At 45.8% G+C, this 25,715-nt stretch overlaps 1 protein-coding gene across 5 annotated transcripts in view; it reads left to right on the plus strand.

Moving 5' to 3' along the window:
- SMYD3 (SET and MYND domain containing 3) overlaps nt 1-25,715 on the plus strand; it is a 703,593-nt gene that overhangs the window by 596,568 nt on the left and 81,310 nt on the right. For 4 of the 5 annotated variants that reach the window (XM_026003417.2, XM_072732818.1, XM_072732820.1 and 1 more), the window contains one exon: nt 3,027-3,201. In XM_026003417.2, the coding sequence (XP_025859202.1) occupies nt 3,027-3,201 (175 nt within the window). Of the gene's footprint in view, nt 1-3,026; nt 4,138-4,366; nt 7,494-25,715 lie in introns of those variants that run through there. The other variant, XR_011996317.1, reaches the window with a different exon arrangement.

Raw genomic sequence — 25,715 nt, forward strand, 5'->3', positions numbered from 1 at the left:
AAGGTTCCACAGAGGAAGTGACCACTGAGCTATGTCTGGGGTGTGTAGTATGAGTGAGTTCTCCAGGCTGACAGTGAAGAAAGGCGTCCATCAGAGGAGGGGGCCTGTGTAGTCATATGGAGTGTGAGATAACACAGTCATGGAGTCCCCAGTTGTTCACAATCAGGGAGACATGGCAAGGCCTTATACACCATGCACAGGACATGAGGCCTGTGCATGGGGGGCGCCCATGGGAGGATTCTAAGCAGTACAGTAATATGATACTAAGTGACTAAAAGCCCCATGGTCCCAAAAAAGTTGATTAATTCCCAAGTGGATTTACTTTATTCCCCTTTTTCTTCCCCCCTAGTCCTCTTACGGTCATTTAAAAGGGTTCAGGAGAAAGGGTATCTGTTCTGTCCTTGGAGGGATTGTTCTGTCTGCTTCGGAGAGGCTCTCTACCCCGCTTTGGTCCAGGGCTCAGCCCCTCTCCGGACCAGAATGACTTGTACGCAACACCAAGCAAATGTCAGTGACTACATTTCTGAGCAAATACAATGTCAGCATTAGCTTGGGGGAAAAGCCTCTTAGTTAAAATTATTCCATTTTTTTGCTCACTGGGGTGTTTTACAGGAAAGGTTTGTCTTGTTTGCCAGGAGACAGTTGCCAGTGTTGTGAAGGGAAATTGGCACGCGGTCCCTTCCAGCTTGCTGGGGGATAAAGTAGATGTATTCCTATCAGTGGCTGCAGAATATCACATCTGGTTTGTATTTCTAAGGCTTGTCACCTCAAACCTCTTTCAAATGAGTTGGAGCATATATAAATGAGTAGGCAAATAGTAATGGAGGTCAAACAACACAATGTTAAAATAAGGAGCAAAGTCTTGCCACAGAAATGTCTAGCGTTGTGCAAGAGACAGTCATTCCTCCTGACAGTTCGTCAAATATCTAATCATGGAATGGAAAGCCACAGAGGTTAGCCTGGCAATCTGTTACAAAATCAGCGTATTGCCTGCGATACTGCTTCCCCCCAGCCTCTGGGGATACATTCGGTGCACTTTATATGTACACATCAGATGGATACAAAAGAAAGTCACCAACTCACTTTTCTTCAATAAATGTACCTTGTCTGAGACCAAAGTTGACTCCTCGGAGACGGGATTCATCCTAAAATCACATAGTGTACGAAAGTATGCAGTAAACACCCTCCACCGTGCATCATGACACTTGCAATTCTAACCACAGAAGTCATGCCTTGGGGGTAAGGTGCCACGCCTCCAGAGGGTCCCCACTGAAAAGAAACACACCTGTCCTGTGAGGGTTCATAAAGACCTTTGTCCTCACTCACACAAGCCACTTGACTGGATTATTACTAGCGTTTGCCAACATTGTGGAGGGCAGCACCGCCAGGTGGCATGGAAGCTGGAGAGGTGGGTGTCACTGGAGGGCTCTGTCAGTTCAGGGCAGGGTGTGCTGGGTGCGTACCTGCTGGAGGATGGAGGGGGCTTTGGTTGGGGTGGGGGGCACTGATCATGAAGAGACTGGATTGTGTGGTGGTGTTGACAGGTAGATGGGGGTTCAGTCCACTCGACCATTTTCATTACATCTAGTCACCATCAAAGGTCACGTCACTTTGAGAGCTCAGGTGACACCCTCAGAACCTCACATCTCACCCCTGACAGAAGTCACTTAGGTTGAAATCAAAAGCGGTGCCATTTCTGCTGCACCTGAAATCTTCAGGCCTTTTCTTCTAGTGGAAGTGCAGCACGTGAAAGTGGTTGGACGTGGAGCTGCACAGGTTGCAAGGGGCGTGGGGATTGGGCCCGCATCTCCCCCAACACCTAACACCCCTGCAGCAGGGGTGCAGAAAGGGAAGTGTGTGCATCCCAGGTGCCTGCACTCTGGCCTTCAGCTGTGCTTCCAGGGTGTTCCCCCCGGGGGAGATTCAAGGCATGCTCCACATTCCAGACTCCATGCCTCAATCCTTGGGCTGCCTCTGCAAGAGGCCAGGGAATGATAGCTGTTTTAGGAAGTGCAATCGCACCAAGCCTCCACTAGAGGAAGGCATGGACTCACAGCGAATCAGTCAGAGCTGCTTATAAGTGGGTATTGAGTCTTCTCCCTGTCCTTTATTATTGTTTTAAAAGATTTATTTGAGACAGAGAGAGAGTGCAGGGGATGGGGGGGGGGGGGCGCTGAAGGAGAGAGAGAATCTCCAGCAGACTCCACACTGAACATGGAGCCCAACACAGGGCTCAACCTAATGACCCTAAGATCATGATCTGACCCCAAGTCAAGAGTTGGATGCTGAACCAGCACCACCATCCAGGCACCCCTCCTTGTCCTCCTTCAAGCATCCTTTCTCCTGCCCTGCCTGCAATTTATGTGCACGAGCCATGTTAAGATCTTTTTCTTTGGGGGTTCAAAATAAGAATCTTTTTTGTTAAGTATTGGCTTGGATCCCTTCCACTTTATAATCAAAAAGCTTCAATGTGAGACCCGGTGAAGATATATTTCTTCAAGTTCTTCTCTTCCTATGTTCCTGTGGGTTGGACCCCCGGCTTCCTGTTGGCCCCCGGTTCAGAGGACCCAGGGAGCAGAAAGGAGCTCCTCCTTTTAAAAATGGAATCTGTCTGAAGCTTCTTTAATTTCCGATTGGTTTCCTAACAGAGGCTAATAGAGTACATAATTTAAACTGAACTAACTTAATCGGTAGTTTGGTATAATCAGCAGCTGCATTATTTCATGACTAGCTTTCAAGAGAATACATATCAGAGTGTGAAGAAAGCATGGCTCTTCGGAAGTCTTAATCCCCCCAAAGTACAGGCTTGGTTGGAAGACTGTTTGTTGGCGTAAACAGAATTTACTTCCCTGAGATGCCACTTACACATGTTTGTTCCTCAAGTATGTTTTCAGGCAGCTCATCTGTGTAAAATAATGGGCTCTTCCCTCCCTCCTGTGCCTGGGAGCTCTTCAGCCTCTTGGAGAATCTCGTTTTGCTTGTTTTCTTGGTGGAGACAATGAATCCTTAACTAAGGTTAATAACAGAGTGGGAACAGGTGCTGGCCATGTGCCAGACGATCATCAGCAGCAATGCCGAACGGCTTCCTGACATCAACGTCTACCAGCTGAGGGTGCTTGACTGTGCCATGGACGCCTGCATCAACCTCGGTCTGCTGGAGGAGGCATTGTTCTACGGAATTCGAACCATGGAGCCGTATCGGTGAGTCCCGGGGGGGCGGGGGGCGGGCCAGAGGATTACCATCCTGCGATCATTCTGATGACCACTTCTTACTGGGTCCTGCCGCGTGCTTCTCCGTCAATGTGTAAGAGCTAACCAGGTTTTGCTCACCTGAGCTCGTGAGGTTCCCGCCATGTGCCAGGCTGTGGGGGTGCAGAGACGAGTGAGCTGCAGTCTCTGTGGAGCCTGTGATCACCATGCCGTGTGCTGCTGGCAGCGACCGGGCAGAGGCAGAGCATTGGGGGCAGCCAGGGGCATACGGCGGGTACTCAGCCCAGGGGGAGGCCGTGTTCTTAGTCTTTGCTGACACCAGTGAGGATGGCCCGTATGGGGCCCTCAGTCTAGCCGATGGATGATGGCCTCTTCCACTTGTCAGGGCTTTATGGTTCCCAGGTGCCTTCATGTGAATCAGGTGATGCCATGACCACCTCCTGTCCTGAGCTGGAGAGCCGGGAGACAGCCTGCACCCAGACATGTTGTGGAGTCAGGTGAAGAAGCTATTGCTAACTGTATCTTGACTGACCGTAGCTCCTTCAGCTGAGTGGGTGTTTTGTCCCTAGATGTTCTTGTGACTCACAGAAGCTCTGGCAGCATTCATGTCTAGTGCTGCAGGTGTGGTGCTGGTGGGTGTGGGCCCAGGTTTGCCATGGGCCAAGACCATGAGTTTGGAAGTCAGGATAGATCAGCCCAAGGCTCAGAGTCATTCATACGGTCATGTGAGGTTGGAACAACCATCTCCAACACAGAGCAGGCCACCTATTGCTGGGAAGGTGCCCTGGAGCCTGGAAGGCATGGGGAGGGTGGAAGGTCCCTTCTGGGGAGCCCTGAACACCGTGCAAATACGATGTCAGCCCTAGGGCCTAAGCCGAGGGAGAACCCAGGTCTCAACCTACGCCATGTGGGACAACAGGTGAGGGAGTGGGGCAGAGTCCATGGAACTGCCCGTCTGCACTTGAAGACAAGCCTCAGGAGGTGGCAGAGAGGAGAGGTTACCAGGATCAACCTAAGAAGAATGGAAGCAATCAGGATCTAGGATCTCCGTTCAGGCAAGGGTGGGAAGCGGGAAGTGAGACACAGAGTCAGGAAGCCAGGCCTGGGCCAGGAGCACTGAGCAGGCCAGGAGAAGCTTGAAGGCCCCACCAGCCAGGTGGACGACAGGAGTGTACAGACCAGCCACCGCACCAGGGAGCCCCGAGGGTGTTTCCAGAGCTTCCGTAGGTGGCTTCTACCACTGCCTTGTGGTCGGACAGCTCTGGAATCCAGACTGTGAGTCAGCTCGAATCAAACTTTAGAACAGATTGCCTTCAGGGCTGAGACTGTAGACTTTCCCATGAGCATGAAATGTCTGCTCAGGATGATGAATCTTGTGGGTTTTCAGAAAATATGAACTGAGCACAAAGAGATAAGGCTCTGTTCTCTGAGCTCCAGTGTTGCAATGAGAGGCAGGTCTGGGATGGTTGGTGTCACCTCTCTGAACTCTCGGGCTGGGTCTCATGAAGCCAAACTACAGGTTGAGTGGTTGGGCTGCAGCCAGAAGATGCAGGCCCCTCCCCCCACACTCCGGCTGGTGCTGACGTGTGCCCGCTCCTGCCCTACCCCCTGTCCTTTGCACACCCAGGCTGTCCTCTGGGCCGCTCTGTGCAGATACTTGATACTGCTTCCCCACTTTGGTGCTGCCTCTGCACGTAATTTTGAATTTTCTTTCCTTACACCTATTAAGGCTTCTCCAAAGGACGAACTTACCCCTTAATTAACTGGCAATTTCGCTGACTTGAGTCAGACAAAGGAGCCTTTCTTGTCAGTGAGGCCACATCCACCAGAATGGACTCCATATTGTTTGGGAAACGTGGTTATATTTTTCTGGCATTTGGCAGGTCACAGTCTCTCTGTAGGGGTACACTGTATTCATGTGCTGGGGGACAGACTTCCTCGCCTCCTCAGTTTCTCTTCCCCAGAGCTTGTTAAGAAGTTGCCTTGTGGTGTTCTGTGTTTCCAAAAATCCCATCTATATGGATTGATCCTTTCCAAAGAGTGGGATCTGAACAGTGTACTTGCAGCAGTATTGTAGAAGAAGAGCTATGCATAACCAAGCTGTGAGCAGTGAGAGGTTGGATGCTGTTGTTCTATGCCTTTATTCCCCGTTAGCTCACCAAAAGTGAGAACAGGTAGCAAATGGGTCAGATGCTCTGCAAGTCCTTTAACAATCCGAACATGCGAGGCAGGAATCCAAAAGTTGCTGGTGGTGTCCACCCCTCATGTGTGCACAAGGGAGATTCTGCTGTGGGCCGTCACCACCGACATGGTGTCCCCACACATGCTCGAGGTGGGCCTTTGGTTCACTGTTGGCCAAGGACACGGGCAGTTAGCTCAGCGTGAGTTATCGGGAGGTAACCTGACTGCCACCTGCTCTAACAGTTTTACAAAGTCAGTATACTGTTTGCAACAGCCAGATTGAGGTCAAGACTCTAGGGATGATTTTCTCCTCCTGACCTTGGCTGAATTTTTGTTTCATAAAGTAGATTGGCATTAATTCACACACAACAAAATTTATCATCTTTAGCTCCTACCATTTCTTCTGAGAGCATTGTGATTATATGTGCTTGGTCATCTTTACTGTAGCATTATGAACATTAATCAGAGGGAAAGCAACTTAAAGGTATTTCATAAATTTTCATTAAAAATTTAATTAAATAAAATCTTAACCATAAGATCGGCTGGGTCCCAAAAGTTAGTTTGCCAGTGGTAATTTGGAGCTCAGGAAGCATTTTCCTGTTGAAGAAGGTGTTAAGGATTATGGTGGTATCACCAGACTAGCCCCTGAAAGTCTGCTCAGCCCCTAATATTACCAGTGTATGCTACACATTTGTGTACAAATAAAAAGAGAAAAATATAAAAATGAAACTGAATGTAGTTTGAAACTTAAAATTTAAATGATGCTGAATATAAAATCAAACTTGGTTTTCTTTAGGACCGAGAGAAAGCTCTAGAGATGCAGAGACTTGCTCTGTTACCTCCACAAGTGTTGTGGTAACCCAATTTTTGTTTTAAGAAAAGCACGGACTTCTAGGAAAGGATGTTTTCAACAGAACACAAATAAAAATCATCCTCATCTTTCGAACACCTGTTCCATTCCCTAAAGATAACCACAAAAAATAAATAAATAAAAATAAAGATAACCACATAAGTTTCTTTCCTGAAGTTTTCAGTGTGTGTACCTAACCCATTTGTAATACACATGCCTGATTGTTCAGAGCCACCATTCTACTCTGTTTCCGTACGCCCTCAGAGATCCTCATTTGCCCTCTCTCTCACTTCTCCCCTCAAAGCTGCTTACCCAGGCTCTTCCATTTTCCTCCCTCTTCTTTCCTTCTCTCTCCTCTTCTTGTCTTTCTTATCGAAAGACTCAGTCCCAATCTGCATCTGCTAGGTGTCCCCAATAAACCGGTGGGTGAAGAAAGGGAAGCCAAGAATTCTTCTGAGTGGGCAGAGAAGAAAATCCCATGTTCTGTAACTGCTGTCACTTACTAAAAGCGTGGACATCAGTCCAGACCAGTTTCTGAATATCAAGCTCATTCTTTTTGACAGATACATTGACTTTCATTTTATGAATGTACTGTAATTTGTACACTAGTCCCTACTATTTCCATTTATGTTTACTATATCAAGAAATACCACTACCATTGGGACACCTGGGTGGCTCAGTGGTTGAGCGTCTGCTTTTGGCTCAGGGCGTGATCCCAGGGTCCTGGGATTGAGTCTCACATTGGGTTCCCCACAGGGAGCCTGCTTTTCCTTTTGCCTATATCTCTGCCTCTGTGTGTCTCTCATAAATAAATTTAAAAAATCTTTAAAAAAAATACTGCCATTAGCATCCATGTACTTGAATCTTTGTGTACCAATGTGACCAATCTATTGGGTAAATCCATATGATAAATTCCTTTTTAAAAAAAAGATTTTATTATTCATGAGAGATGCAGAGAAAGAGGCAGAGACACAGGCAGAAGCATATAATCAGTTCCTAAATGCTAACATACTGCATCAAAATGTATGTTCATTTTAACGGGGGATAATGACCACCAAATTGTGTCCCCCATCCACCAAGATGTCACTTCCCTAAAAGAATTGAAAATGAAAAAAAAAAAAGAATTGAGAACAGGGGACACAGTTTCTAATATATCTGACCCAAATTCATTTCAAAATATAGGAGTCTTCCCCTTTTCCTTGACCAAAGCCTGCTCTTAAATGGTCAGATTTGCTGGTATTGATTGACAAAATAGTATTTTGTGGTGGCGGGAAGGACATTTTTGTGAGTCTCCTAGGAAGGCACAGAAGAACACGAACCATGAAGGGATTTGAACAAGCAGGTGTGGGATCAGAGACTGGGTAGCCGCACCGGATCCCCCTCATCCGGGAGAAGGCTGAAAGAGTCATCTCCCCTTGCATGGTGTCCTGTGCTTTGTTGTTAGAAGTGGTGGCAAAATGGAAGTGGAAGGCAGCTGGTGCTCTGTGTGCAAGACATGTTTACAAGCCAGGTGTTTGTGACTCCAGGATTGCCAGTGATTACACAGCAGCCCTGCCGGGTTCATTTTGCCAGCGATTTTTTTACTTTTCCCTCAGAAGCTTTGGCAGATAAGTTGACAAAGTGCAAGGTTTCATCACAGCAGTGCCCGCCACTGCTGTTTCAAGCTGGCTTTTCTTCTGAAGACCTGAAATTGCTCTTTGGTGGGGTTTTGTCATCAATCAGTATGTTGTGGTTCAGGACCCAGCAGAGCTTGTGGGTGCCATGTGGGTATTGTGGGGACCTGGGAGTATAGGTGCTGTGCAGGTGGCATGTGGGTAACATGGGGTCCTGAGAGAGCAGGTGCAATTGGGGGTACTATGGGTGCTCTGGGAACCTGGGAGAGTGCTGGGCACAGTCCCTCAGCAGGCACTTACCTGGCCCGCCTGTGCTGGACCCTCATCTCTGTATGGCACAGATGCTGTTCAGGAGCCCCGTGATGATGCTCCTATCCAGGTACCTGTCAGTAAAGCTCACTCCTACAGGGCAGGGTCCTTAGCCGAGGTATTACCTAGTATGAAATCTTCCTCTGCCACGCTCACAGAATGGGACCTAGAGAGTACACCAGAGCCAGGACTCTACCCAGGAGGGGACCCAAGTGCTTGCACTTTATGCAGTGTTCCGGTCACTTACCTTGTTGGCCGTTTGCCCTCCATGGTGAGGCTTTCAGAACTGTCTCCCCCAGTGAGTGAACAGACATTTTATTCTCTGCTTGCGGATGTGGACAGTAATCCTTTGGCCACTTAATCATTTTTTTCCACACTGTAACTTCCCATTAAGGTATCTTTGGCCAAACCCCTGTCCAAGATTTTGAGCTGTGTGTTTGTGTCAAATACTGAGTCACTTGATCCACCTAACCAGGGCCCCTTTTCCTTTGCTACTGATTTTCTAAGGCTGGTTTCTTAGCCACGGCCCCTCGGTCAGGACACAGGGGTGACTGCCTACACAGCAGCGTGCAAACTGGTCCATTGAGGCTCAAGCATTTTTAATTTAAACTTTTTAATGTCAGTTCCCAGGGCCTCTCTTATTTTGGAGTCTAGAAATGCAACAAAGGAAACAGCAAGGAGGAGGGGGAAGAGGAGGGAGGAGATGAACGGGAGCCAGTGTTAGGGACAGTCTCCACTGCACTCACATACTGGTTCTTTAACCACTGACTTGCGCACACACCTAACATCCTGTGCTCCACAGGGACAAATAACCTTCAGCTCACACATGGTGGGAGGGTGAAGGAGAGCACTGTGGGCAGTCTCTAGGACTGGACTTCTCTAGGGGAAGTAGAGAAGTCGCAATCTCTTTTGTGGTGATCAGCTCCTCCCCATGTACCCCATGGCCCCACAGCCTTAGATACTTAGCTCGGCCTGCCACTTGTATATTCGGGCAAAGTCGTATTTAGGGGCCAGCTGTGCTGGATGGTTCCAACCCTAAGCCCATGAGCTGAGTGACAGTGACCCAGCTTTATGGTCCTAGCTCTGGAAGAGGAATCAAGGGCAGCCTTTGTATGGTGCTGGCATAAAGCTCTGTCTCTCCAGCCCCTCTGAAAACAAGGAGGCAGGTGGCTGTGGCCTTACCCACTCTCCTGCAGCAACTCTTCTCTCATTGCTGCCACCCCACGCCTCCGGCATTTGAACAAGTGTTCTGGATGCTGACAGAGCTCCAGGTGATGGTGGAAGATAGGCTTGGGACATCTGGCAGCTTCACAGACCAAGCCCTAATCCACCTTGGCTTTTTCCTACCTGACTTAAGGCTGACACAGAGTGATCAGGTGCTGCTGATACATGTACAGCCCCAACTGGGGAGGGGGAAGGTGACCTCCAGCATGCTGCATGTGGCAGAGGATGTACAAGGGCCGTATTCAACTTAATCTCCTCTTTAAAGGTCTTATCTCCAAATACACAACCTGAAATACTGGGGGTTCCGGCTTTAAGATGGGAATTTTGGAGGGACACAGTTCAGCTCCTAACACCAGCAATATCCAGCTTGGCCATTGCCTCCCAATTCTCCATCCCTGGAAAATACCAGTCCCAAGGATCACCCTCCCACACATACTTATTTCTTGTGTATTTGGACCTATTGGAAGTCAACTTTCTGGCTTGGAAAAGGAATTTCTTGCTTCTGGGGCTTCCAGTTGAGTTCAGGAGCTCTGAGGGTACCCAGCAGCCAGGGCCAGTCTCCTTGGGTCTCTAGGAATAACAGTGGTAAACCTCAATACTCAGGTTACAACCAGCCCAGTGCAATATGAGTAGTGGATACTAGTTGTTCACTAGAGGGTTCCTTCTCCCAGAATCCAGCATTCAGAGAGATACTGATGGCGGAATATGATAATTTGATATGGCTTTTTTAATGCGACTCTTTTGACACAGCCTTAAAATAAAATGCTGAAGTTCTCAGCTACCTTTATTATAAAACAATATATAAAATAGAGGTTCTTTCCTGAGAGAGAATCTGCCTAGGACACTTTGGGTTCTTCAGCCCAAAACTGACCAGGTGGTTAGGTATTAACAAAAATTGTACATACATATATATGCAGTGGCATTTCTGACACCCTGGGACCGTGTGAGTGGTAGTGGTAAGAAGCCTGTAGTACAAGTTAGGTGACTATATACATTCTGGCCTGGGTGATCTGTGACAGCATGACACTACTTGCATTTTGCATTTTAGATCTTCCCTTACCTGGGGCAAGGATATTGATTCTTTGCTCCAAACCCCAATAGCCATGAGTCAGTGCTATCCATTGCTGCAGTCTTCCCTGCTTTTGGGCCCCCATGGTAGGCCAAGAGCCAAGAAGCATATAACTTTTCTCTGTCATCATCAGAGAGTGAATCCCAACTTCTAATTTCATTTTTTTTAATTTTTTAAAAGATTTTATTTATTTATTCATGATAGACATAGAGAGAGAGGCAGAGATGCAGGCAGAGGGAGAAGCAGGCTCCATGCCGGGAGCCCGACGCGAGACTCGATCCCGGGTCTCCAGGACCGCACCCTGGGCGGAAGGCAGGCGCCAAACCACTGAGCCACCCAGGGATCCCCCAGAACTTCTAATTTCAAATCAGGATCAGTAATCCCACATTACTACCACCTTCCATTGAACTTAAACCCAAGCCAACAACAAAGCATCCCCTTCTGCTCATGGTACCTTTGTGGGTTATAGTTACCCTTGTACATAAATGATACTTTCCTGTAGTAGCAACGTCTCTGAATGGAGCATGCTGCCCAGCCACTCAGCTGCCAGCTTTGGCTACCTGCTTGGATTTTTTTTTTTTTTTTGAATTGCATTGTTAAAGGCCCTTCCAGATTCATAGTCACTCATCTCCTGGGAAGTACCTGGGCAAACAGAGGTCCAAGGTCTAGTAAGGTGTTCCCTGATCAGTCCTGGTTCAAGGGAAATCACCCAAGTAGCCATGTGATCAGACTTGTAGTCTGTGTATTTCAGATCTCTGCTAGCAGTTGAAGAATATACCCCCTGAGTCTCTTTAATTAGTGATCCTCACACCTTTAGTTTAAAGCAACGTGTAAAATATCCATCTAACACTTTTTTTCCCATCTCTCCTTCACCAAATCCTACTCCTTCTCATGCTCTAAACCCTTCCTTTATCACTCAAGCTTCCAGTCAAGGACCATGCCCTAGGAAGGTGCCAGACTCTTCAGGACAGCATGACTCATTCTAGCACTTGGCCTACCAGGCAAGGCACAGACCAGGAGAGGAGCACCTGCCACCCACCTTTGAATAACTCCCCACTTGAAGTTTTTCTCCAAGCCAGCCTGAAGGGACCCACTCTGTGACCCACCCTGGTGGCAATGTCCCAGGAAAATAAAAGTTCCCACTTGTAGCTTTCACCCCGTCCATGGATGCTCATGCTCCATGAAAATCTTCCTTTTCCTCAACTCTGATGCATAAGGTACTGATTCCAGGGTCTGCGTTTGTGCCCCAGCTGTTCCCCTCTCTAGGCCTGTCCTCTGAGGATATCCTTGTTCTGGCTCATGTTTCTCGCTCTCTCTCTCTCTCTCTCTCTCTCTCCCTCTCCCCCCACCCACTGCAGACCCCCCCTTGTTTCTCATCCCATCAAGGACAAGAATACCAATTCTTTTTGCTCAAAAATCCCACAGCCATGGACCAAACCCATCCATTCCCACACCTACACCTACTTTGATTCTTGAGACCCAAGGCTAGGACAGGACACAGGAAATACTCTTCCTCTGTTGTGTTTGCCTGATTCCCAGGAAACAACCTCCTTGTGGAGCAAGATGAAAGCCATAGCCTACCCCTGGGGCTGGGTCACCTGCACGGGAAAACTTTGAGTCTTGTATGGTCACCAGTGTGTATATGAACAGCATGTGCTCTGAGAAATGGCCTGTAGTCTTCCTACTTAGAAAAGCATTCCAAAATAAAAACATTTCCCGTGGGGTTCACTTTTTTTTTTAACTTTCACAAGCCATCACTGAGCTCTTTGACTCTCCTGACAGAAAATCTTCAGTTTCTTATTACAACAAATTGTACCCTAAGCAGCAGGATATCCAATCCTAGGGAATCTTGTGGGATGCATTGAATTTCTACTATTGAATCAATCTCTTGCTTGGCTGCCTCTGCAGCTACATAGCTGCTCTTTTCCTTTTTCTCAGCTCTTGGAAGAGAGAGTAGGAAAAAAAAATCCCATTTTCCCCTGTAGGGAGCCAGCAGAAAATCAGGTAGGCCTGAGAAATAGGAAATGGTGAATATAACTGTAAATGACTGAAGGAGAATCGGCTAAAATCAATTTGAATTTCATGGAAAGTACATGTTTTGTGATTAAAAAACAAATTTATCAGCATACACACATGCTATTTATTTGTGTATTTTAAGGAAACCCAATCCTGAGTTTTCAGAAATTCTCCAGGGACAGATGAATGGAGCCTCAGACTGTAGGTGAAACTGTTCTGTCAACATTCGTAAATCCGATCACTGATAGAGAATGGTGATAGCATTTGTAAGGAACAGTAAGAGGTCCTTGAAGGAAATGGAAGATGGGGAGTAAGTGCCCCCCCAAATGATAGTTCCTAGTCTTTGAGATAGCCAAGTCATTCTGAGCACAAAAAAAAATATCCTTTGGGCTGGACAGCACACAAAGCTTGAGCTCGTGACAGCATACTGGCTGGAAAATATGTCCAGTATACTTACATATGTTCAAGGCAGGTGGCTCCTGCCCCGTTCTAGGAAACTGGGCTGCAGGGGACAGTGGGCTGTGGCCCCCAAGCAGGCAGAGGGCAGGGGGCCTGGGGACAGTTGGTGCACGGGGGTGCAGACGTCGCCTGCTCTGCCAAGAGGCAATGGATGATGGAAGTCTCTCTTACCACATAAAGGACACCAATCATACTATCCCACTGCCCTTCACAGTTAAAGAGGAACAAATCTGCTTTCACTTGTAATGGGAAGTATCACCGTAATATCCTCCCAAAGTAAGATAAATTGAGTCCAACAATCATAAAAGCATCTGCCAGCCATTTGTTAGCAGCATCGTTCAAGAGGAATAGGTGAAAGGACTTTAAGAACTCTCCTCTACCTTTCAACTCCCTTAAACTGAAAAGGAATGGCTATTATTTATTCAGAGCCTGTGTAGACCAGGCAGCTTGCTTATCCTTCCAATCTTCACAGCCGCAGTACAGAGGAAGTTAGCCTGTAGTACCTTCCATGTGAGGAGGTGGAGAACGAGGCCGATGTGACTTGCCCACCCCGTGGCAGAGCTAGGCTTCGCATTCATGCCTCACATTCATTTATTTTATTTTTGTCATAATACATAAAGGGCTTTGGAGTCAACTTGAACCCAGATTTCCTTGGTTACAAGGATCCAGACCAGTTACTACACTATAGAGGGCTGGGTGGTCTTTCCAGCTACACCACCCACCTTCCTACTATGTGAATCTGTCAAGATTCTTTTTATTGCAAGTGACAGAAATCCACCTCTGACTGCCTGACTGAGGGAGGGTGTCGGCTGCCCCTTTCCCAGAGAGAGGGAAAGGAGGTCCAGTCCAGGAAGCAGAGGTGAATGAAGGAATGGCGAGATCTCCGTTCCTTCACTCAAGCATTGCCCGACACCGAATTTGCCCCTGTACCGTGCAGTTACATGAACGCTTAGGCTGATAATTTTCATGTTGTTATCAGCCAGTCTGAATTGGATTTCTTGGTTCATATAAAAAATCCTAACTTCTCTATCTAGGGGGCTGAGAGGGGGCTAGTGCAGTGGCCAAGAAAGCTCTGTAACTTCAGTTTGCATTGTTGCAAGGATAGTATCAACATCCAGGGATCGAAGGTGTGCATCCATTGCAGCATGGCTAAAGTGATCTAGCTAAGAGTGACCAGGATGAGAAGAACTTTGTAACCACATTGGATGAGAAATGGTTGATGGGAAATGGAGATGTTTTGTCACAAGGTGAAAAGATTTTGTGAAGGACAAGCAGACATGTGATCAATTTTCAGATATTTGAAGGACTGTCATGCAGGAAGGGAGTAAACCCCTCGTGACAGAGGGGGAGAGGCAGGCCATGGGACCTGGGATTAGAGGGAGATGCATTTCAGCCAGGGTATTAGGATGAGTAGCTTAGAACAATTCAGGTGGCCCCTAAATGGACCATTCAGTTTGGAAGAGTTCTAAATTCCCTGTCTTTGAAAGCGTTCACACAGTAGGTGACCATCCGCTGGATTTTTTAGAAAGAATTCCTGTGTTGGGTGGGAGGGTGTCCAGATAAGCTTCAGTGCCCCTTCTGGCTCAGAGTATGAGTTCCAGAACCCTCCCAGACCTCTTCAGTTTCAGTCACAAAGTACAGAAATAAACCGGCTCAACTCTACTTGCCTGTGGTTTTGATGACCATTACATCCTGGTCTATGCATGCCCTTTAAGCCTTCCTCTGCCTGGCCCTAAGAGAACATACTGAGGGATAATTAACAGCTTTGATAGCTTGTCTTTTTTTTTTTCTGTGACGTAGGAGGTGATGAATAAGATAAGTGAAGTGTAGCTGTCTCATAGTTTGGTATCACATATGCATGGAGACAGTTACCCATATAGCCACATGTGGATGTATTCATATAAACTTGAAAGTATGTATTTCTAATCAGTGGCATGGTATTTTTTAAATTGAAATGGTTAGTTGCTAACCTCTAAAAAGTAGGAGATTTTTATACTTAAAAAAGTCTAGGGATCCCTGGGTGGCGCAGCGGTTTGGCGCCTGCCTTTGGCCCAGAGCGCGATCCTGGAGACCCGGGATCGAAACCCACATCGGGCTCCCGGTGCATGGAGCCTGCTTCTCCCTCTGCCTATGTCTCTGCCTCTCTCTCTCTCTCTCTCTCTCTCTCTCTCTGTGACTATCATAAATAAATAAAAAAATTTTTTTAAAAAAGAAAAAGTCTAGGATTCTAGCTTTGGGAAATTGGAAGTCCTAGTGACAGTGGACATGTGTCCCCAAAGCAAGGAGCAGCAGAGCTAGGCTGCCGTGGCCTTTCTCTTTTCTTTTCTTTTTGCTTTTTTTTGAGACAGCACAGCTGGGGGAAGTTGTAGTTACAGTAGAGACAGAGGGAGAAGCAGGCTCCTCAATGAGCAAGGAGTTCCATGTGGGGCTGATCCCAGGACCCTGAGATCGACCCAAGCTGAAGGCAGATGCTCTACTGACAGAGCCACCCAGGCGGCCAGGCGCCCCAATAGTAGCCTCTTTCAACCTGGCATGTGCTGGCTCCCCAGCACTCCCCACCAGGCCAGCTTTGCTGGTCCTCCTCCTCTCCATCCCAATGGGCTTTTCTGTGCTCCTGCCCTAAATGCTGCTTTGTCCCCTACTCCACTCTCTGCTGGCATTTACCACATTGGCCTGTTTGAGCAGGAGAGTTTTAAAACGTGAAGACATTCTGCTTCTCAGACCCAAAGAACATAGAGGGAGAAATGAAACACTTCATTCTTGCTCATGTTTGCCATGAAAGTATGTTTCAGTGTTTTAAGTTAATACAAAATGTGGATTATTCACTCTTAGAGATGGATGAATGGAACATAAAAGTATGCAGATTTATAAAAATACAGCATCTGGGTAAAACTTATGTTCCCTTTCTCGCTGGTTCCTTGTTAATCAGTTTCTCATTCATATGCTCCAAGGATGCTATTTTTCAGGACCTCCAGGGCATGCATCTGACTCCTTTCCGGTTAAGTAGTGTTTTCCAGAGAACTTACCTGGGGATAATTGTCCCATTGATAGAATATGAAGAAAGGATCCTCATCAAATGAGTTCAGGTCAAGCTAGGTTAACTAAAACAGCTTCAGGTCAGTTTGCAGAAAATCAATTATTGAAGTCAGTTCACCAAATACCAATTCCAGCAGAGATCTATTTGCCAAATTTACCAGTGGTGATTTAGCAGTTCTTTCGAGAATGTTCAGCCTGGATCAGTGATACTGAAAAATGCTTTCCTGAATATTAACTAACCTTGAGATGCTTCCTGACATATTACTAAAAAAAAAACAAAAACAAAAAAAGGAAAATCTGGAAGGTTGGTAAAACAGAACTCAGTACTATTTGAAATGCAGTTTTTCTGTATCTAGGTTTGACACTCAGTGTGTGTTGGGATTGTTTCGGCTATATTTGGTTTCTTTTCTGTGGTTTTGAAATGTTATTTTCTTTTGGCTTTCAGTTTAAGTGTTTGTAATGTTCTTTCACTGATTCCTAACTAACTTATTAGTTTTAATTTTGCATTTCTATCGATTGAGAATTTAAATTAGATTTAGATTAATTTAAGCCTCTGATATTTGAGGGATGCTTTTGAATTTATGTTTAATTTAAATGTTAATTGCTAGAGATACTAAATTAAGGCTGACAGGCCACTGGAGGAATTGTGAAAAGAAAAATTTTAAATGCTTGACATTTTAAACAAAGTTAAAGAACGATGTTCAGAAACACCCAAAAGAAACCAGAATCAGACAAAACAATCTCATTCGTAGAAAATTATCCATTTATATTAATTTGTCTTACTCTCTTCTTCACTGTTTCATATTCTTTTGCTACTTACACATTCCTGTCACAGCTTTGAAAGCATTGCCGTTACAAGTCACAAATCTGCAGGTAGAAAAAAAGTGACGGTTGGTAAATTTATTAAAATCAGCAAATCAGGGGGCACCTGGGTGACTGCGCCTGCCTTCAGCTCAAGGCATGTTCCTGGGGTCCTGGGATCCAGTCCAGCATCGGGCTTCCTGCATGGAGCCTGCTTCTCCCACTACCTATGTCTCTGCCTCTCTCTCTCTTTCTCTCTCTCTCTCTGTCTCTCGTGAATAAATAAATAAAATCATTTTTAAAAGATCATTTATCAAGTTGCTCTTTCAGTGAAATGACCTGCTTTCTTTCAAATGAAGTTAAACTGGTTTCTTTCCGGCAGGACTTCTCAGGGTTTTTAGTAAACTAACATATGTTTTGAATCACCAGGAAAGGCACTGCAAACTCAAATACCCATAAAAGCTGTGAACTACATATCAACTATGGAAATTATCCACTAGCTATGGGAAAATAAAGTTCTAGCTTATACTATTCTTTTTTTTTCTTTTTTTCTTCTCATTTTATACTATTACTCTCATCTCTTGTTCCATTAAAAAGGATACTTATTTAATTCTTTTTAAAGGCTACCTGTGAAAGGCCAAACAACATCCTGAAATTTCTATTTCTTGTTTCATCAACTTTAGGCAGTGTCTCCTAATTTTGTGCTGTATTAGAGATTTAGTTACTCTCATTCTTGATGGAGAATGAGAACAGAAAATTCTCGGTTCAAAATAGTTTTCTTTTTTATTTTTATTTTTATTTTTTATTGGTGTTCAATTTGCCAACATATAGAATAACACCCAGTGCTCATCCCATCAAGTGTCCCCCTCAGTGCCTGTCACCCAGTCACCCCACCCCACCCCCCCCCCCCGCCCACCTCCCTTTCTACCACCCCTAGTTCGTTTCTCAGAGTTAGGAGTCTCTCATGTTCTGTCTCCCTTTCTGCTATTTCCCACTCATTTTTTTTTCTCCTTTCCCCTTTATTCCCTTTCACTATTTTTTATAATCCCCAAATGAATGAGACCATATAATGTTTGTCCTTCTCCAATGGACTTATTTCACTCAGCATAATACCCTCCAGTTCCATCCACATCAAAGCAAACGGTGGGTATTTGTCATTTCTAATGGCTGAGTAATATTCCATTGTATACATAGACCACATCTGCTTTATCCATTCATCTGTCCATGGACACCGAGGCTCCTTCCACAGTTAGGCTGTTGTGGACATGGCTGCTATAAACATCTGGGTGCAGGTGTCCCAGGGTTTCATTGCATCTGTATCTTTGGGGTAAATCCCCAGTCAGTGCAATTGCTGGGTTGTAGGGCAGGTCTATTTTTAACTCTTTGAGGAACCTCCACACAGTTTTCCAGAGTGGGTGTACCAGTTCACATTCCCACCAACAGTGCAAGAGGGTTCCCCTTTCTCCACATCCTCTCCAACATTAACAATGAGACTGAAGACAGAGAAATTAAGGAGTCAATCCCATTTACAATTGCATCCAAAAGCATAAGATACCTAGGAATAAACCTAACCAAAGAGGTAAAGGATCTATACCCTAAAAACTACAGAACACTTCTGAAAGAAATTGAGGAAGACACAAAGAGATGGAAAAATATTCCATGCTCATGGATTGGAAGAATTAATATTGTGAAAATGTCAATGTTACCCAGGGCAATTTACACATTTAATGCAATCCTTATCAAAATACCATGGACTTTCTTTAGAGAGTTGGAACAAATTATTTTAAGATTTGTGTGGAATCAGAAAAGACCCCGAATAGCCAGGGGAATATTAAAAAAGAAAACCATAGCTGGGGGCATCACAATGCCAGATTTCAGGTTGTACTACAAAGCTTTGGTCATCAAGACAGTGTGGTACTGGCACAAAAACAGACACATAGATCAATGGAACAGAATAGAAAATCCAGAAGTGGACCCTCAACTTTATGGTCAACTAATATTCAACCAAGGAGGAAAGACTATCCACTGGAAAAAAAGACAATCTCTTCAATAAATAATGGTGCTGGGAAAATTGGACATCCACATGCAGAAGAATGAAACTAGACCACTCTCTTGCACCATACACAAAGATAAACTCAAAATGGATGAAAGATCTAAATGTGAGACAAGATTCCATCAAAATCCTAGAGGAGAACACAGGCAACACCCTTTTTGAACTTGGCCACAGTAACTTCTTGCAAGATACATCCATGAAGGCAAGAGAAACAAAAGCAAAAATCAAAATAGTTTTCAATGACAATTTTAAAACCCGTTTCACTGTCTTCTAAGATCTGTTATTTCTGGTGTACCTTGGATTGGGGTTCCTTTGTCAATCACCCATTTTACATTTCTATGAGTTTTTAGGTTCTGCCTTTGATGTTCTGAAAGTTCACACACTGATGTGTGTTGGCATAGATGTTTTCTTATTGAACCTAGACCCTTTCATTTTAAGGACTCTCATCTCCCTTCATCTCTGGGGAAACTTTTCTTTATTTTTTCCTTTTTAATCTCATTCCTACTGTTTTCTCTAATCTTTTATTCGGAAAATCCTGGCAGTCAGATGCTAAGCTTCTATGTATCCAATGTCTTGGGCCTTTTGCTTTACATTCTGGGAGTTATCCTTGACTTTATCTTTGTGACTTTTAATAGAATTTTTCTATCTCAGCAGTTTTTGTGCTTTATAAAGACTCTTTCTTATTCTTGAATGGCTTCTTGTTCATAGCTCTCTATTATTTTTTGGACACATCTTCTTGAATCTCACTAAGGGTAATTTGCCTTGTAAAAAATTGCGTTCCGTTTGCTGAATGATCTTGGTTTCTTCCAAATTCTCCCCCCACCCCATTTATTCTGGTCTTTTTCTTGCTGTGCACTTTTCTTGAATTTTAGATGCTTCCTATTTGTCCATTCATATTAACATCTTGAGATACAATTCATATACTATGTAATTTACCCATTTAAAGTTCACAACTCAGGGTTTTTAATATATTCACACAGCTGTGCATCTGTCAGCACAGTCAACTTTAGAACATTTTTAGTATCTCCCCCTAAGAAAACTCCATGCTCCTTACCTGTTAGCCCCAAACCCTCTCCCTCATCTCCTCTGCCCCAAACAACCACTGTCTATTCATATTGGAAAATAGAGGTTAGAAGGACTGGCTTGTTCTCTGGGGGTTTCAGAATGGAAGTCAAGGAGTGTCTGAGTGACTCCATCAGTTAAGCATCTGACTCTTGATTTCTGCTCAGGTCATGATCCTGGGGTCCTGGAATCAAGCCCCAACATCAGGCTCCTTGCTCAGTGCAGACTGTCTACCCCACCCCACCCCCACACTCGTGCTTTCTTTCTCCCAAACCTTTTTTAAGATTTACTTATTTATTCATGAAAGACACAGAAACAGAGACAGAGACATAGGCAGAGGGAGAAGCAGGCTCCCCTCAGGGAGCCCAGTGCAGGACTTGATCCTGGACCCTGGGATCACACCCTGAGCAAAAAGCAGACACTCAACTGCTGAGCCACCCAGGCATCCCAAATAAATCTTAAAAAAAAAAAAGTCAATAAGAAGATAATAGCTGGGAGGGAGGAAGAGGCAGAGGTTGAGATGAGTAGCACCCAAGTCCCAGAAAGCCAAATGTGGGAATTGGGACCTTGGAGAGCCCTGAGAGGGGCTGGTGTTGCAGGTGACTGGTCAGACCACTCCATGTCAGTGAACTTCACTTCTGTATGTAGGACTCAGAGAAGGACATTCCACTGGGGTGATGACGTGTCACCACTAGCTTTTAGGTCTCATAAAAGGAGGAACACCGGTGTCTTGTCCACAGCTGTATTTGGCACACAGGAGGTGTTATATATTTGTAGAGTAATTCAGTGTTACATGTTTAGATAATGCCTTACAATTTGCAAAGTGCTGCTGTATACTTTTATCTCATCTGAGTAGGCACAGTTGCAAAAGTGGATTCACTATGGAGCTAATGAGGCTTAAATTGTAGAACCCCTCACTTGTGTGAGTCCCTTCCAGGACTCTATTCTTTATGTGTCAACTTGGAGTCCTTTTTCTGAGAGGAGACCCACAAAACAAATTGGGTCATGCCAGGCATCAGAAAACCTGAACTTGGATCTTTCTGGGTCACAGGAGAAGATATTAGCCTCTGTTGAGAACTATAAAAGCCATAGCTCTGGGATCCCTGGGTGGCGCAGCGATTTGGCGCCGGCCTTTGGCCCAGGGCGCGATCCTGGAGACCCGGGATCGAATCCCACGTCGGGCTCCCGGTGCATGGAGCCTGCTTCTCCCTCTGCCTGTGCCTCTGGCCCTCTCTCTCTCTCCCCCTCTCTCTGTGTGTGACTATCATAAATAAATTAATTAAAAAAAAAGATACTTAAAACTTTAAAAAAAAAAAAAAAGCCATAGCTCTGAGAGTTGGATGCCTCATCCAAGGTCACACGTTTAGTAAGTGGGAGAGTATTTCACTCCTGAAAGGTGTCTCCTACTACTTGTCCACCCCACTGGCCCAAGAAGGCAGTATAGCTTCTGACTGCTGCCTGTGCCCAGGGCACCAGGCCTGGGGACCCAATAGATGGCTGTCAGCAAGCCCTGCTCCCATGACGACTGGAGATTGTGGGAGGGGGGAGGTTGTTGTGTTCTCTCCTAAGCTCTCAGGCTGCCTCTCTGACACCAAGCAAACGAGAAAGGCCACACAGCCCTCTCCCCCCACCTACACATTTAACTTTTACCTGCAAAATATCTTTGAAAGTATTTTCTCTGAACAGTGAGAAATACTGAATCCTCCTTTCCACTTCTGTTTCTGAATGAGACTTTTAATCCCCTGTTGTTTCATGGTCTTAAAATAGAATTTAAGATCTGAGGGGAATGAAAAAAAAAAAAAGATCATATTTTCAACTGCCAGCTAATTCAGTGATTCTCCCAGGTGGGAGAATCAATGTGTGCTCTGCGGAGGTGAATCATGCAGCCCATTGTGTTGCACCACTGACTTTCTTCTTTGAAAATTAACCTACCCTCCATGCTTCTCAACTTTGCAATGAAGTAGATTTCATGCTTGCCTTTCCCCAAATACAAGTGTATGTGTGCTGAGTAGAAATCTGAGCCGCCGGTGCATGGAGGAGATACTCTCGGTGTGTTGAAGGATGCAACTGAATTCCCTGGAGATGGACTAGAGATCTCCCCCATGCCTTGGGTCTGAGACTCCCAAGGCCTGTCGGCTCCCAGTCTAGTGTGGAAACTTGGCTCCGGGGGAGTTAATTTGTACTAGGCTTCTTTATTCTGAGGTTACCAATCCAGTAGCAATTCAAGGGGACCAGCTCTCTCTAGTATTAACATGGTCTGATCAAAAAAGCAAAGGTTAAGGGTGCCTAGGGGGCTCAGTCAGTTAGGTGTCTGCCTTCAGCTCAGGTCATGATCCCGAGATCCTGGGATTGACCCTGTATGGGCTCCCTGCTCAACAGGGAGTCTACTTCTCCCTCCGTCCCTCCCTTACCTTATGCTCATTCGCTCTCTCAAATAAATAAATAAAATGTTTTTAAATTTTTCAAAAAAAAAAAAAAAAGGTTACAGAGACTTCCTTCCTTACCTGTTTCCCTGTCCATGCCCAGGCCCTCACCCCGACCCCCCCCCCCCCCCCCCCCCCGCCCGGAGGACTGAGAATCACCCAGACTCGGTGCTGACTACTGCTCATTGTATCATTAGAGTACTTGCTACAGCTGCTGCCTCAGGCCCTCTGCCAGTTACTCAGGCTCCACTCCCATGACTTTCCCAAAACCTGAGAACCAATAAAGGATGTGCTACAGGAGACTTTTGGGGCCCTGCTCCATTGCTCTGGCTGGTGTCTCTCCTGATGGGTCAGTGACTGTACCATACTGCAGGTGATTAAAAATAACTTTGACAAAATGTGCAAATGTGGGGTTGTTGAAATGAATAACAGGCTCTTGTTTGATGCCTCAGTTCCTTGGCAGATCAGAAGCAAAGTTGTCTGTTTAAAGGTCAATGCTTAGGCTCCCCTTGGGGTGCACTTACCTGGCTTTCGGCTTTGCTTTGTTAGGAGGTCATGGGCACTGCTAACCACAGAGACCCTGGAGCCGTGCTTGCACCCAGGTCAGGACACTGTCCTGAGCAGGAGCAGTCACCAAGGCTGTGAGCGGCTGCTCTGTGAGTCCCATTTCCTTATAAGAGCAGGTGGATGAACTGAAGAATGCATGCCCCAGGCTAGGCCAGCTTCCATCTGTCAGCAGCGTGAAATGTGTAGGGCAGTCCACTGACTGGAAATCTGCACCAGGGCGAGGTGCTCAACAACAGGGGGAACATGTGAAATCTGGCCAAAGCGGTGTGCATGTGCCTTCGGTGGCCTGTGGTTGAGGCTGGAGTTAACCTCCATGAACATACTCCTCTCTAAGAAGAGGTCTGGTGAGGAAAGAGCATTCCCCATGGCCAGCCCCCAGAGCTGCAATGTGTGCGTGGCAGTGGAGGGCCAGGCACAGGTAGAAAGTCCAGGGGCCAGGTGGGGAGACACCCAGGTTCAGGCTCAGTCTCGCTAGAAGCCAGCCTTCCCTTCTCCCCAGTTCAGCATGAGCCAGACCATCCCAGACCAACTCCTGACTCTGGTGTCCTCCCATCTCCTTCTACATCTCCTGCTTGTGTTTATATCTAGCCCAAGCAGAGTCATCCTGGCTTTCTGGCCACAGAAGTATTTCAGACTAACCCAATTGGCCAGAATTTGGTTTTGCCTAATGGTGTTTTCCCAGTAACTTGAGAGATTGCTGTGGGGTCACACACTGCAGCATGGGGGCTCAAGGCCTTGCTCTGGTCTCCCTGGAGCCCTTTCTAGACACACTCTTAGATCCTTCTCTCCCACTGGGGGCTCAACTGGCTTTCCAAAAGACACCTGCATTTTATTAGGAATCACTGCCATAAACAAACACAGTCTAGTCACCAGGCACCAATGAGAGCAGTGGTCTGAGGGCCATCTTGAGCCTTGAAACCTGTGCATGTAAATCTCTCGTGCTTGAAATCCACCCGGGTGTTGACTTTTCTTGCCTCTCAGACTCTCTCCACGCAGACTGGATGTAATTACAGTGGCAAAGCAAGTGTTAGGTGCCCACTTGATTCTTACCCACGAGCAGTATAAATGCTGACAAGTCATGAGAGCAGAAAGATCAGGAGAGGAGGGAGAAAGACCATCCTGGCCACATCAAGACAGAATAAGACACTGTAGCCTCCTGGATAGTACTTGAATTGTTCAGATGGACTCACATCAAGGCATTGATGTCAGTGTTTTGCCTGATGATGCCATACAATCCAGAGACTGCTTTGAAAGGTCTCCTGCCTTTCTAGCTTGTTCTTGAGGCCTTCCCAAGGCCAGGGTATTAGAGTATGAAGCTGATGCAGAATTAAGACCATGCCATATGGTACCAACCATCCAACAGTTTAAAGTGGAAAGGAAGCTTACAGAGAAGGGGATTCATGTTTGTTAGTCATTCTCTCTGTGCCAGCCAATGGCTAAAAAGCCTTAGATAGATTATCTCACTTGATCCTTTACAATATCCTTGCCAATAGATCTTATTATCCATATTTTACCAATAAGGAAACAGAAGCTCAGAGAGGTTAAGAAGTGTGTCTCAGGTGCCAGGATTGGAACCCTGGTGCATCTAACTCCGAGTCTCATAAATTTTCTGCCATACTGCTCTTCTTTTGAGAGAAGATGATAGATTTTTTAAAAAAAAATAAGTGAAAAGCTTCCTTTGTTGATCTCTAAACTCCCCTTGTCATGTCATTGAAAAGGCCCCATTCCTGTAATATGGGATTTTCCCCCAGAGAATTTGATAGATGGTCCTCTACACCTGTGTGTGCTTGCTACCTGCCATGTGCTCCTGTCATTTAGCGAAGGGCATTGTATCCCCACTACCAGAGGACCTTGTCAATAACCAGGACAGAGGCTGGGTCTACGTGACATCGGGCTCTCTTGCCTCAGTCTCTTGCTTATGGGCTGAATCGGTGATTGCTTGGCTTTGTGGCGATCTTCCCAACTGTTGGATTGCTCTATCAAGGCCATTCAACACTGAAACGAGGTGGGCTCCTAGGACTGTGATTTGCAAATCTGCTGTGATTTGCTTCCTAGAATTTCAGCCACCAGCCTGCCAGTACAGGGTTCTCCAGGTACTGTTAAAACCCCATATCAGAGACAGAAGTCCACTGTGTTAAAGCCATATATGTGGCTGGCATTGAAGGAAGATCAGAGGCTGCAACCCACATAGCTGGCCCCACGCCACTGCCTTCCCTCTGCTCTCCCATCCTTGGAGAATATTATCAGTTCAGGGGAAGAGAGGGCTCGTACATGAAATACAGGGCTCTGTGATCTAGCTAAGTTGAGAAATAGTGGGTAAGTAAGGCACGGGAGGATACCCCAGACCCTTGACAGTAAACTTCATTCTAGAATGAAGAACACATCCTTTTAACATCCCACTGTTTCCAAACATGTCAGAAGCGAGGTTTCAGGAGATGCTCACATTCAAGTCACGCAGGTAGTATCCGCAGCGCCTCTCTTGCTTCCCATTCCCAGCCCCAGACAGAATGTGTTCAGGCTGTCCCCACCTGTACCCGAAGCAGAGGCTCAGCCGTCTTCCCAGAGCCCTATTTGTTTCATATCCCATCAGATGGATTTGTAAAATAGAGAGCCCACCAAGGTTAAATTTTAACTTAGACTCTTGCATTGCCTTTTTGAAAAGATTGTTGTGTTAAAAAAAAAAAGAAAGAAAAGAAAAGAAAAGAAAAGAAAAGAAAAGAAAAGAAAAGAAAAGAAAAAAAGATTGTTGAGTTACAGTGGAAAACCCTGGTGAAAACCACCTTAACCATGTAGTCAGGCTCACTTATCAGTGATGGCACGTGCCTGTCATGTCCTCTCTGAT

Source organism: Vulpes vulpes, chromosome 13, assembly GCF_048418805.1.
Source record: "Vulpes vulpes isolate BD-2025 chromosome 13, VulVul3, whole genome shotgun sequence".
In the NCBI taxonomy this organism is placed as follows: domain Eukaryota; kingdom Metazoa; phylum Chordata; class Mammalia; order Carnivora; family Canidae; genus Vulpes; species Vulpes vulpes.